This window comes from Mercenaria mercenaria, chromosome 16 (assembly GCF_021730395.1).
Source record: "Mercenaria mercenaria strain notata chromosome 16, MADL_Memer_1, whole genome shotgun sequence".
In the NCBI taxonomy this organism is placed as follows: Eukaryota; Metazoa; Mollusca; class Bivalvia; order Venerida; family Veneridae; genus Mercenaria; species Mercenaria mercenaria.
Window position 1 is genome coordinate 50,401,685 of NC_069376.1, and position 15,435 is coordinate 50,417,119.

Sequence of the window (15,435 nt, forward strand, 5' to 3'; positions counted from 1 at the left end):
ATACTTAACATTACACTCGAGTTTGTGGTGGAATAAAATATGAGCATATGCTGCATTTTTAGAAATAAGTAAGCTTTAGTACTGTGACAAAATCATTGACAGAAAGGACAGACTTGTGGCATGGCTCTGTGGCTGTGTTTGTGGTGCTCTGTGCTTCCGAGAAATCTACCCTTACCTATTATCTTTTGAAGGTTGGACTACCATTCCAAACAGAGGCAAGCCACTGTTTCCCAAACTCGCTCACTTAGCAACACTACTCAATTCTTTGACGAAATACTGATGGTACTATAAATGTACCTGTTTCACCGGGGTCTTCTTCCGTTAGCAAATATGAGCAGTAAAATCAAGACTTTAACAATTAACAAAAATAAAAACAAAAATAAAACAGATGAAAAATCTATATCAAACCAGACTGTCCAAAACATATTTGTTTTCATAGATTGTCTTTGTAATAGTGGTTTACATTTATTGATCAAGTACTGCGAACTCTACACATTGGTATAAAAAATAATACATGTTTTTTACCAAAATTAAAGCAAATGTCTACATGACATCCAGTGAAAATCAGTACACCAATACAGAATTTTTAAAGGAGGCAATGACAATGAGATTGTGCAGATTTTTTTTTCAAACGGTCTCTCACCTCCAGACTATAATCTATAATCTACATTCCCATAAATTCCACATAGCAACAATCATGAAAAAAATTGAAGTCACTCTGTTTGCCACACAGTACATAATTATATACTATGTATGATCTTATTAATTAGAGAAATTTATTAGCTTTGTTTTGGATACATAAAATGACAAATAATCATGAAATAATATCTCATTCACGACCAGAATCAATTCCTGTCACAATGAAAAACATTACTTAAAGGGAATCTCTGATACATTTCTTAGCATGAAAAATCTATAAAAAAGCCTTTGAAAGCACATACAGTCAAACTTCGTTCTCTTTAACTTGGACAACTCATACACCACCATTCACTCACTCTGTATAATGTACATTGTTTGATGACTAGAACAAACGATAACTCAAACAAATTTTGTCAGTCCCGACAAGTTCAAGTTAACGAGGTTCGTCTGGTTAGGTAATCAAGCAAAACAATAGCACATACAGTTTGACCGAGTCTGTTCATGAGAGGTAATGAAATATGACATATCCTGTACTCCAAGATCCTAAAGGGCCATTAGATATCATAAGACTACATATCCTGGATAAACGTATCTCCTGGATAAATGTATCTTTAAGTTCTTTTTAAAAAAACAATTCAATAATCTCAAACTACAGTCAGTGGAGTTTAAACCCATAAGTTTACTTCCTAAGGATGAACCCACAAATTCACTAATCTACTGACAACAGTTACATCAAAATATCTGTGTTAAAGATTCTTTACAACAATAAAAACTGGATAATGTCGAGTTCAGGTATACAATAATCAATCATATGAGCATAAAAATTGTTTGTCCTCACAAACTGTATCACAGAAAAAGACTTTGAAATGATAAAACTTACAGAAAAAAATATATTAGACAGCAATAAGGCATAAACATGAAGTAAAACAAGAGCACCACCTTGCGGGTGCTGACGCTCATCTGATTTTTTTTGTATAATAGAAATATTGTCCTACCCATGATTTTCTAAGTCTAAAAAGGGCCATCATTCTTGCAAAAAGCAGGATAGAGTTATGTTTCTTGATGTACAGTGTCCACTTATGATGGTGAAAAACTGTTGCAAGTTTTAAAGCAATAGCTTTGATAGTTTATGAGAAAAGTTGACTTAAACATAATATTCAACCAAGAAAATGATTTTTCTAAGTCCAAAAGGGGCAATAATTATTGCAAAAAGCAGGATGGAGTTATGTCGCTTGCTGTACAGTGTCAGCTTATGATGGTGAACAAGAGTTGCAAGTTTTAAAGCAATAGCTTTGATAGTTTAAGAGAAAAAGTTGACCTAAACATAAAACTTAACTAAGAAATCTGATATTTTCTAAGTCCAAAAGGGGCCATAAATCTTGCAAAAAGCAGGATGGAGTTATGTTTCTTGCTGTACAGGGTCAGCTTATGATGGTGAACAAGTGTTGCAAGTTTTAAAGGAATAGCTTTGATAGTTTAGGATAAAAGCTGACCTAAACATAAAAATTAACCAAGAAAACTGATTTTCTAAGTCCAAAAGGGGCAATAATTCTTGCAAAAAGCAAGATGGAGTTATGTTTCTTGATGTACAGGGTCTGCTTATGATGGTGAACAAGTATTCCAAGTTTCAAAGCAAAAGCTTTGATAGTTTAGGAGAAAAGTTGACCTAAACATAAAACTTAACCAAGAAATCTGATATTTTCTAAGTACAAAAGGGGCCATAAATCTTGCAAAAAGCAAGATGGAGTTATGTTTCTTCCTATACAGGGTCAGCTTATGATGGTGAACAAGTATTCCAAGTTTCAAAGCAATAGCTTTGATAGTTTAGGAGAAAAGCTGACCTAAACATAAAACTTAACCAGGCAACGCCGACGCCGACGCCGACAACCGCTCAAGTGATGACAATAACTCATCATTTTTTTTCAAAAAATCAGATGAGCTAAAAATTGAACAGAACTAAAATTGCAAAATAATGTAAAAAATTAATGGAAAATTTTCATTTCTGAGACAAAAATATCACTTCAATATAATACATTAGTTTTCTTAAACATACTTCAAAGAGCAAAATAACATTTAAGTGCATAAAATACTGGTAAATCAAAGTAGAAATATAAACTTGTAAAGTAACATAAAATGCAAATTTTATTTGCTTTCACTTGTGAATTTCATCTTCTGCAAGTGAATGAGTGAATTAACCTTGAAAGTCATCAAATTATAAAGATGAGTTTTTCAAACCCTGTTGTAAATAGTAATAAACAAAATCATATGCACATCATGGACAACATGTCTAAACAATTGAACACATATTTACTACAAATGAGTCGCACCATGCGAAAACAAACACAGTGCATTTGTGACCAGCATAGATCCAGACCAGCCTGCGCATCTGCGCAGTCTGGTCAGGATCCATGCTGTTCACTTTCGAAGCCTATTAAATTAGAGAAACAATTAGGGAACAGCATTGCTCCTGACCAGACTGCGCAGATGCGCACTCCGGTCTGGATCCATGCTGGTCGCAAATGCACTATGTTGGTTTTCCCATGGTGCGGCTCAAATAGTAAGCAGCTCACGATGTCCGACATTCTGTTCTCTATTTTTGTTCTGGTTCAGAAAGTAATTACACTCTTAGATGACAAGATCATTCAATAGATATGGCGGAAATCAGTAAAAGTTACATTGAAAGTTATTCCAAATGTAAGAAATTAACAAATACAAGTATGCCCACAGACAGAATGTCAAGCCCGCCAACTGTCAAGTGTGACCTTGACCTTGAACCTGGTTCTTGCGCATGACACTTCGTCTCATAATGGTGAACATTCATACCCAATTTACATCAAAATCCCACCATGCATGAAGAAGAAATGCTCCGGACAAACTTCAATTTGACCTTTGACTGTGACCTTGACCTTTGAGATAGGAACATGGGGTTTGCGCATGACACACCTTCTCATTGAGGTAAACATTCAAGCCAAATATAAACTAGAATGTGTCTGTAGGACACAGGGTGTGCTTCCCCCCCCCCCACCCCCCACACACACACTGGTACATTTGTCACAAATAAGGGGAAATAATTCAAATGTTTGCATTCTTAATGGGGTATAGCCTCAACGAACAAAATATGAAAAGGATTCATTATTCTAGGACATATACTTTTTGAGCTATGAGCATCACAAACAAAAAATCCACTATTTTGGCTATTTCAAGGGCCAAAACTTTGTAATAAATGCCAAGATTCTCAGGAAGACTGCCAAGTGTGCAAGGACACATCATGATAAAGACCCAAGCAAGGTTTCATAAATTTACATCAAATACTTTTTGAGCTAGGCACATAATTAGGTGAAAATGTGCATTTTTTTTTACTATTTCAGGGGCCACAATTTTAAAAATAGGGGATGGAGCCAGCCAAAAAATAAGACATGTGCAAGTTTATATCATGATAAAGACTATGCAAGTTTTCAATCATTTAAATTAAATACTTTTTGAATTAGGTGCATCACAAGGTGAAAATGTGCATTTTTGACTATTTCAGGGGCCATAAAATAGGGGGTGGACCAAAATGAAAAATAGGAGGTGCGCAAGTTCATATCATGATTAAGACCCAAGCAAGGTTTCATGAATCTATATCAAACATTTTTTGAGCTAGGCGTGTCACAAGGTGAAAATGTGCATTTTTGACTATTTCAGGGGCCATAACTCTGAAAATAGGAGGCAGAGCCAGACCAAAAATAGGGGATGCTCAAGTTCATATCATGATAAAGGCTCATACAAGGTTTCATCAATTTATATCAAACACTTTTTGAGCTAGGCGTATCACAAGGTAAAAATGTGCATTTTTGACTATTTCAGGGGCCATAACTCAGAAAATAGGGGGCGGAACTAGACGAAAAATAGAAGGTGCGCAAGTTCATATCATGACTGAGACTCATGCAAGGTTTCATGAATCTATATCAAATACTTTTTGAGCTAGGAGTGTCACAGTGAAAATGTGAATTTTTGACTATTTCAGGGGCCATAACTCTAAAAATAGGGGGCAGAGCCAGACGAAAAAATAGGAGGTCTGCAAGTTCATATCATGATAAAGACTCATGCAAGGTTTCATCAATTTATATCAAACACTTTTTGAGCTAGGTGCGTCACGAACTTCGGACGGACGAATGGACATGACCAAATCTATATGCCCCCAACACATATGGGGGGGCACAACAAGATTGGTCCATGCATGTCATAATTATGGTCCGGATAAAATCGGACAGATGCACGCACGAACGAACGCACGCACATACACCGAACTGCCAAAAGTGGCGACTATATCGAGCTCACAGCAAGCGGGCTCGACAATAATGTTTAAACAATTTGAGCTGGAATACCCAGAATAATGGTAACAAATGACCATATCTGAAGGTCAAGCATATGCCATTCCTAGTTTTTACTAGACTACTGCAGATTATATTCCCTATCCAACAGCAACAGATCTACTTCACACCTAACCATTCAATGACTAAAGGAATTTGCTTGGTTTCCTTAACCATGTGTATCTGTTAAAAGGAATACAGCTATAAAATGTTATCAACAGAAAATGTGCCCTGGGACAAGGCATTAAAATAAATATGTTATGATAATTACAAAGCACATGTATGCAGTTTAACACCAATTACTGCAAGGCCTGCATTGTAAGTTGATGTTGAGTCTTGCATATCTAAATAGTGTTACCCATAACGAGTAGACATTGTGGCAAGCCATTGGCAACAGAAATAAAACATGTACTGTTTAATGACACTAATCACTGAGCCTCCATCATCAAGAGACAGAATTTTCAGTGACTCAAAACTCATATAATAATATAATCAAATTATAAGAAAAAGATATAGTGATATTTCATTTATAGTTTATATTAAATAAAATCAGTTAATAATGAGATTCCATTTTCTTTGCACTGTATGTAAAATTAATATGGGAACAAGTATCATTCATTATAGCACTTTCCGACTACCAGTTTCGTTATTGTGATCTTTGTTAACTTTTACAACATTTTCTTCCTTTCCACCAATGTTCAAGTCTTCTTCGACACCAAGACCACCATCCTGCTTCTTCTCTTCACTCAGATTTGCTTGAAGATCTTTAACTTCCAAATCTTTATCTAACTGATCTTCAACCAGACCATACTGGTTTTCTAACTCAGCATCTAAAGTATCAATGTTATAAATAACATCCTCATCATCTACATACTTCATTCCATCAAGTTTCATCTGTTTATCACCACTAAATGTTTCGTCCCTATTAAATGTGATTTCTTCATACTTTGTACTGTCAATGGCCTGGAACCTCCTGTCAATTTTTACATCTGCATTGTAATTATCCATGGCATGTTCAAGCAGCTTCACAACCTTGTTGTGACGGAAACGTTTTGCATCAGCCAATGGTGTAAAACCCCACCTGTGTAAAAGAAAATATTACAAAACAAGAGGGCCAAGATGGCCCTAGGTCGCTCACCTAAACACACCATAACAGTATAAACATGTTTGACATAGTGATTTCATGGAAACATTCTGACCAATTTTCATTAAAATTGGACCAAAAATGTAGTCTCTTGAAGTGTAAACAAGTATTTTCTTCAATTTAACATAATGACCTAGTTTTTAAGCCAAGGTAACCTACATTCAAACTTGATCTAGATTTGATCAAAGCAATCATTCTGGCTAAATTTCATGAACCTCAATTGAAAAATACAGCCTCTATCGCATACAAAACCTTTTTCTTTGATTTGTCCTAGCGACCTAGTTTTTGATCCCAGATGACCCGTATTCAAAATTGACCTTAATTTCATCAAGGCTATCATTCTGACCAAATTTCATGAAGATCAATTGAAAAATACAGTCTCTATCGCATACACAAGGTTTTTTTTTATTTGACCTAGTGACCTAGTTTTTAACCACAGATGACCCATATTCTAACTTGACCTAGATTTCATCAAGGCAATCATTCTGACTAAATGTTATGTATATCCAGTGTAAAATGCACCCCCTATTGTACACAAGGTTTTTCTTTAATTTGACCGGGTGACCTAGTTTTTGACCCTAGATGACCCATATTTAGACTCAACCTAGATTTCATCCACTGGCAGACAAACATTCTGATCAAATTTCATGAAGATCCAGTGTAAAATGCAGCCCCTATTGCATACACAAGGTTTTTCTTTGATTTGACCTTGTGTCCTAGTTTTTGACCCCAGATGACCCATATTCATAATTAACCTAGATTTCATCAAGGCAATCATTCTGACGATATTTCATGAAGATCAATTGAAAAATACAGCATCTACTGCATACACAAGGTTTTTCTTTGATTTGACCTAGTGACCTAGTTTTTCACCCCAGATGACCCATTTTCGAACTCAGCCTAGATTTCATCAAGGTAATCATTCTGACAAAATTTCATGAAGATCAATTGAAAAATACAGCCTCTATCGCATACACAAGGTTTTTCTTTGATTTGACCTAGTGACCTAGTTTTTGACCCAAGATGACCAATTTTCGAACTTGGCCTAGATTTTATCAAGGTGATCATTCTGATCAAAATTCATGAACCTCAATTGAAAAATACAGCATCTATCGCATACACAAAGTTTTTCTTTGATTTGACCTAGTGACCTAGTTTTTGATCCCAGATGACCCATTTTCGAACTTGGCCTAGATTTTATTAAGGTAATCATTCTGACCAAATTTCATGAAGATCAGTTGAAAAATACAGCCTCTATCGCATACACAAGGTTTTTCTTTGATTTGACCTAGTGACCTAGTTTTTGACCCCAGATGACCCATTTTCAAACTCGGCCTTGATTTCATCAAGGTAATCATTCTGACCAAACTTCATGAAGATCAGTTGAAAAATACAGCCTCTATCGCATACACAAGCTAAATGTTGACGGACAACAGACAACAGACGGACGACAGACGACGGACGCCAGACATCGAGCGATCAGAAAAACTCACCTGAGCAATGCTCAGGTGAGCTAAAAATGCAAAACAGTTGCATAACTTAGCAGTTCAAACAACATGTTTGAAAATGTTTACAACTAGTACAAGTTTAGAAAATGGTATACAGCCTCAAATGTATGCATTACAATTATAAATGTCTGCATTTTATAGATGGTTATTTTCTCAGTAAAATGCCCAGTTTTATTGTTGCTGATATTTACAGCAATGGCTGTCTCAAATTTTAAACAGGTGAAACTTTAATTATTATTATGTCCATTCAAATAATTCGCTCTGACTTGCAAATTCTTCGCATCATGTCAACGTCTGGATAAAATTCACAAACTAAGGCTGATGCAATAAATATCTAAATCTATCATACACATTTAAAGGCACAGAGTAAAACAGTTACTGGAGATTTGAAACTTTATTGTTTCCAAACCCAGTTTAAGGACCGGGATCAGAATATCATACAATATCAAACCTAGCATAAACTGATCAAAATCTATCTGCCCAATCTCATTTGTGTGAAAGTTTGAATAAAGTTTGAATAGAATACAAGTAGAGTCTATAATAGATTAATCTATAGCAAGGCCCTTTGGAAAAACGGTATGCAATCATAATAACCGCCAACTTGGTCTGAGTGAGGCTGTTGATGAGAGGTAACGAAAGGTGCAACAACCCTCACAACCTTCCTACTTAAAATCAGCTTAAAGCAAAAGATTTACGTTACCATCAATTACTGGTCTAAAGTTGGAAAGAATTCAGAAGCCTGACTCACCTATCAACTACAAATGGGTTACTCACCTATCTGCTACAAATGGGTAACTCACCTGTCTACAACAAATGGGTAACTCACCTATCTACTACAAATTGGTAACTCACCTATCTACTACAAATGGGTAACTCACCTATCTACAACAAATGGGTAACTCACCTGTCTACTACAAATGGGTAACTCACCTGTCTACTACAAATGGGTAACTCACCTGTCTACTACAAATGGGTAACTCACCTGTCAACTACAAATGGGTAACTCACCTGTCTACTACAAATGGGTAACTCACCTGTCAACTACAAATGGGTAACTCACCTGTCTACTACAAATGGGTAACTCACCTGTCAACTACAAATGGGTAACTCACCTGTCTACTACAAATGGGTAACTCACCTGTCTACTACAAATGGGTTACTCACCTGTCAACTACAAATGGGTAACTCACCTGTCAACTACAAATGGGTAACTCACCTGTCTACTACAAATGGGTTACTCACCTGTCTACTACAAATGGGTAACTCACCTGTCTACTACAAATGGGTAACTCACCTGTCTACTACAAATGGGTAACTCACCTGTCTACTACAAATGGGTAACTCACCTGTCTACTACAAATGGGTAACTCACCTGTCAACTACAAATGGGTAACTCACCTGTCTACTACAAATGGGTAACTCACCTGTCAACTACAAATGGGTAACTCACCTGTCTACTACAAATGGGTAACTCACCTGTCTACTACAAATGGGTAACTCACCTGTCTACTACAAATGGGTAACTCACCTGTCTACAACAAATGGGTAACTCACCTGTCTACAACAAATGGGTAACTCACCTGTCTACTACAAATGGGTAACTCACCTGTCTACTACAAATGGGTAACTCACCTGTCTACTACAAATGGGTAACTCACCTGTCTACTACAAATGGGTAACTCACCTGTCTACTACAAATGGGTTACTCACCTATCTACTACAAATGGGTTACTCGCCTGTCTACTACAAATGGGTTACTCACCTGTCTACCACAAATGGGTAACTCGCCTATCTACTACAAATGGGTTACTCACCTGTCTACCACAAATGGGTAACTCGCCTGTCTACTACAAATGGGTTACTCACCTGTCTACCACAAATGGGTAACTCACCTGTCTACCACAAATTGGTTACTCACCTGTCTACCACAAATGGGTAACTCACCTGTCTACCACAAATGGGTAACTCACCTGTCTACCACAAATGGGTAACTCACCTGTCTACCACAAATGGGTAACTCACCTGTCTACTACAAATGGGTAACTCACCTGTCTACCACAAATGGGTTACTCACCTGTCTACTACAAATGGGTAACTCACCTGTCAACCACAAATGGGTAACTCACCTGTCTACTACAAATGGGTTACTCACCTGTCTACTACAAATGGGTAACTCACCTGTCTACTACAAATGGGTAACTCACCTGTCTACTACAAATGGGTTACTCACCTGTCTACTACAAATGGGTAATTCACCTGTCTACTACAAATGGGTTACTCACCTGTCTACTACAAATGGGTAACTCACCTGTCTACTACAAATGGGTTACTCACCTGTCTACTACAAATGGGTTACTCACCTGTCTACTACAAATGGGTTACTCACCTGTCTACTACAAATGGGTTACTCACCTGTCTACTACAAATGGGTTACTCACCTGTCTACTACAAATGGGTAACTCACCTGTCTACTACAAATGGGTAACTCACCTGTCTACTACAAATGGGTTACTCACCTGTCTACTACAAATGGGTAACTCACCTGTCTACTACAAATGGGTAACTCACCTGTCTACTACAAATGGGTTACTCACCTGTCTACTACAAATGGGTAACTCACCTGTCTACTACAAATGGGTTACTCACCTGTCAACTACAAATGGGTTACTCACCTGTCTACTACAAATGGGTTACTCACCTGTCTACTACAAATGGGTTACTCACCTGTCTACTACAAATGGGTAACTCACCTGTCTACTACAAATGGGTTACTCACCTGTCTACTACAAATGGGTAACTCACCTGTCTACTACAAATGGGTTACTCACCTGTCTACTACAAATGGGTTACTCACCTGTCTACTACAAATGGGTAACTCACCTGTCTACTACAAATGGGTAACTCACCTGTCTACTACAAATGGGTAACTCACCTGTCTACTACAAATGGGTAACTCACCTGTCTACTACAAATGGGTTACTCACCTGTCTACTACAAATGGGTAACTCACCTGTCTACTACAAATGGGTAACTCACCTGTCTACTACAAATGGGTAACTCACCTGTCTACTACAAATGGGTTACTCACCTGTCTACTACAAATGGGTAACTCACCTGTCTACTACAAATGGGTAACTCACCTGTCTACTACAAATGGGTTACTCACCTATCAACTACAAATGGGTAACTCACCTATCAACTACAAATGGGTTACTCGCCTGTCTACCACAAATGGGTAACTCGCCTGTCTACCACAAATGGGTAACTCACCTGTCTACCACAAATGGGTAACTCGCCTGTCTACGACAAATGGGTAACTCACCTGTCTACCACAAATGGGTAACTCACCTATCAACTACAAATGGGTAACTCACCTGTCTACTACAAATGGGTAACTCACCTGTCTACTACAAATGGGTAACTCACCTATCAACTACAAATGGGTTACTCACCTATCTACTACAAATGGGTAACTCACCTGTCTACTACAAATGGGTAACTCAACTATCTACTACAAATGGGTAACTCGCCTATCAACTACAAATGGGTTACTCACCTATCAACTACAAATGGGTAACTCGCCTATCTACTACAAATGGATTTCTCACCTATCTACTACAAATGGGTTACATTGCGTGGTTTGGGGACGGCCAGGTTAGCATTATCTCTGGATCTAAGTTCAAGCTCACATGAATTTTGCAGGGACTGAAATTTAGAGTTTAGATACTGGGGGGCAAATGTTATGTAGGGATTTGTAGACCAGAACAGCCTGTTTATAATGAATTCGTTCAGGAACATTAGTTTTGTCAGATGTGCAATGGAAAATTTAATGCATGGTAACAAAGTGTGAAATATTAAATGTGTTCACAAGTTTTATTTCAGGCTTAAGAGTGCAGTATTACTACCCCTATTAGAAACTTATGTTTCATTGATTCTTATATATTTTTGTAATTAACCCCCTTTTATACAAAAGTATCTAATTTAAAAATGCTGTCTATTTCTTTCTACTTCAATGTAATATCTATGCTCAGTACATCTAGAAACGCAACGTTTTTTCCCTCGACTTTTTCATACTTTCCTTGTACATGTATATTTGAAGTTTGTGTAGTAGTATTGTAAAACAGTGTAGAACCTGACCATCATCCAAAACCAAAACCCCCCCAAAAATCAAGTAAGTGCAGTTTTCTTGTCAATTATCATTTAAAACAAGGCAGTCTGAAAGACAGCTAAATCCCCTGCCACTGTTATGAATAGTGAAAGGGTAAACCTTTGACCTTTAGCCGGGACCTTGACCTTGAACTGATATGGCTGACTCATGAATTCTGCACGTCTTGATGAGGTGATCATTTGACCCAAGTTTCATGAAAATCCTTCAAGGGGTTTAGGAGATACAGAGCTAAAACCTTTGACCTTGAGTTGTGACCTTGACCTTGAGTTGACATGGCTGACTCATGAGCTCTTTATGAGATGATCATTTGACCCAAGTTTAATAAAAATCCTTCAAGGGGTTTAGGAGATACAGAGCTAAAACCTTTGACCTTGAGTTGTGACCTTGACCTTGAGTTGACATGGCTGACTCATGAGCTCTTTATGAGATGATCATTTGACCCAAGTTTAATAAAAATCCTTCAAGGGGTTTAGGAGATACAGAGTTGACACAAAATGGAAGGCTCAAACCTTTGACCGGTAACTCACCTGTCTACCACAAATGGGTTACTCACCTATCAACTACAAATGGGTTACTCACCTATCAACTACAAATGGGTTACTCACCTATCAACTACAAATGGGTAACTCGCCTATCAACTACAAATGGGTTACTCACCTATCAACTACAAATGGGTTACTCACCTATCAACTACAAATGGGTAACTCGCCTATCAACTACAAATGGGTAACTCGCCTATCTACTACAAATGGGTTACTCACCTATCTACTACAAATGGGTTACTCACCTATCAACTACAAATGGGTTACTCACCTATCAACTACAAATGGGTTACTCACCTATCAACTACAAATGGGTTACTCACCTATCAACTACAAATGGGTAACTCGCCTATCTACTACAAATGGGTGACTCACCTATCTACTACAAATGGGTTACTCACCTATCTACTACAAATGGGTTACTCACCTATCAACTACAAATGGGTAACTCGCCTATCAACTACAAATGGGTTACTCACCTATCAACTACAAATGGGTTACTCACCTATCAACTACAAATGGGTAACTCGCCTATCTACTACAAATGGGTGACTCACCTATCTACTACAAATGGGTAACTCACCTATCTACTACAAATGGGTAACTCACCTATCTACTACAAATGGGTAACTCACCTATCTACTACAAATGGGTAACTCACCTATCTACTACAAATGGGTAACTCACCTATCTACTACAAATGGGTAACTCACCTATCTACTACAAATGGGTTACTCACCTATCTATTACAAATGGGTTACTCACCTATATAATACAAATGAGATACTCCCCTATCTACAACAAATGAGATACAAACCTATCTACAACAAACAGGTAACTCACCTATCTACAACAAATGGGTAACTCACCTATCTACAACAAATGGGTAACTCACCTATCTACAACAAATGGGTAACTCACCTATCTACTACAAATGGGATACTCACCGATCTACAACAAATGGGTAACTCACCTATCTACTACAAATGAGATACTCACCTATCTATCTACAACAAATGGATTACTCAGCTATCTACTACAAATGGGTTACTCATCTATCTACTATAAATGGGATACTCACCTATCTATTTCAAAAGGGTTAGTCACCTATCTACTACAAATGGGTTACTCACATATCTACTACAAATGGATTACTCACCTATATATAATGGGATACTTACCTATCTACTACAAATGGGACACTCACCTATCTACTACAAATGGGTTACTCACCTATCTACTACAAATGAGACACTCACCTATCTACCACAAATGGGATACTCAACTATCTACTACAAATGGGACACTCACCTATCTACTACAAATGGGTTACTCACCTTTCTACTACAAATGGGTTACTCACCTATCTACTACAAATGGGTTACATTTACACTTGTCAATCAGGAAGCGTACAACACTCTCATGACCTTCTGCAGCCCCGATATGTAAAGCTGTCCTCCCATCATAATCTGACTGGTCCATATCTAGGTCACTTAGTGCATATCTAAAATAGACAGTTTACGTCACTTCTAGCACATCTAAAACAGACCATTAGGTGTCTTACAGCATATATTACAAGAGCTGTCAATAATACAGTGCACTCAACTGTTCAACATCTTCGAACAAGAGCAAAAACTTGGCAAGACTTATGATACTGAGTTCTTTTATTACAATTTATAACAAATTTAAATTCTATTATGGCAATGACAACTTGAAAGCAAAACTTAAACTAAATTTTCAAAATCGAAAAAGGGCCACAATATGAATAAAGTTCAACCAAGAGTTATCAAACTTGGTTATTTGAGTTGGTTTGATGACTAGGAAGCCTTCTGTAAAGTTTCAATACAATACATGCAATGGTTTCTGTGATATAAACTTGCAAACAGAGCTTTAACCAAGATGTCTGAGTGAGCAGAATAGCTCTCACTATTCTTCAAACAGTCAAGCTAAAAAGAGACCAGTTTTTTCATGTAGGGCAAATCTAAAACAGACAAGTTAAATCACATAGTGCAAATCTAAAACTGACCAGTTTTATCATTTAGTGCAAATCTAAAACTGTCCAGCTAGAGCACTTTACTTTGTGCAAATCTTAGAACAAACTGGTTTATAAAGATAGCTAAATGTAGCACAGAGATATCAAACTAGTTTAGAATCATAAACTGAAGATATTATGTATATCTGCATTGATCAAGACAAGTAATTTCAACCATAGAAAGTTTTCTTAATGTTAAAATACTGATAATACGGTATTACAGAATAGATTTTTTTCTGAAACAAAAACAAAACAAGAAATGTCACAGGAGACAGCACACTTGACTATTTCGATGCTGGAAAGTGAAATTGGGCACATCTGAGGAAGCTTCAGCTGTTACTGGAGTGTTAAATGACTCTTATGTGGATGAAGATATTGGACAACAGCTTAAATCTGTGTCAAATGTTTTAAGTAATAACAGATAAATACATAAATAATTATCAATTATAATCAAATCCATTTAGTAACAACTAGATTTGGTGAAGCAAAATTAAATTGAAACTGTAAGTAAAATGGGGGCACAATTCCAGAAATATTGGTGCAAGAGTTATAGCCCTTCTGTTATATGATGTGCGTCATAATGTTGAACAACTGTTTTAAGTCTGAATCAAATTCATTGGGTAATAATTGAGATAGAGCAAAAGTGCATCAAAACTTTAACATTAAATTTAAGTAAAAAGGGATAGAATTCATGAAATATTGGTGCAAAACAGGGCTTCGGAAATTTGCCGGTTTGTCTGTTTTGGACCGATTTTTGACTTTTCAGACCGATTCGTGAAGTGAAAAAACGAATAAAATCGGTCCCGTAAAAATGGAGAAAAGTATAAATTTCGGTCTGATATCTCAATACACGATCACCTGCCAAGCAGAAAATTGTTGGTCGCACCCTCAGATAATCAATAAATGTGTCAAACGGTCTGATTGTCACTTTGATAATCGGTCCGTAATTAGCGCGTGACGCAATCAGTGCTCACGCGGCACATCCTTTAATGTTTGCAGACAGCCGACTGCAGTGTATTAAACATTTTTGACTGGTTTCCAAACGTTTCT

The 15,435-nt window shown here is 37.1% G+C and overlaps 1 protein-coding gene across 2 annotated transcripts in view; it reads right to left on the reverse strand.

Moving 5' to 3' along the window:
• Window positions 1–634: 634 nt before the first annotated feature.
• The window catches only part of LOC123540426 (glutaminase liver isoform, mitochondrial-like), a 46,086-nt gene continuing 31,285 nt past the window's right edge, over window positions 635–15,435 (reverse strand). For both annotated transcript variants that reach the window (XM_045325438.2, XM_045325440.2), the window contains 2 exons: window positions 13,717–13,857; window positions 635–6,072 (listed from right to left, as the gene is read on the reverse strand). In XM_045325438.2, the coding sequence (XP_045181373.2) occupies window positions 5,610–6,072; window positions 13,717–13,857 (604 nt within the window). In that variant the 3' untranslated portion in view covers window positions 635–5,609. The remainder of the gene's footprint in view (window positions 6,073–13,716; window positions 13,858–15,435) is intronic.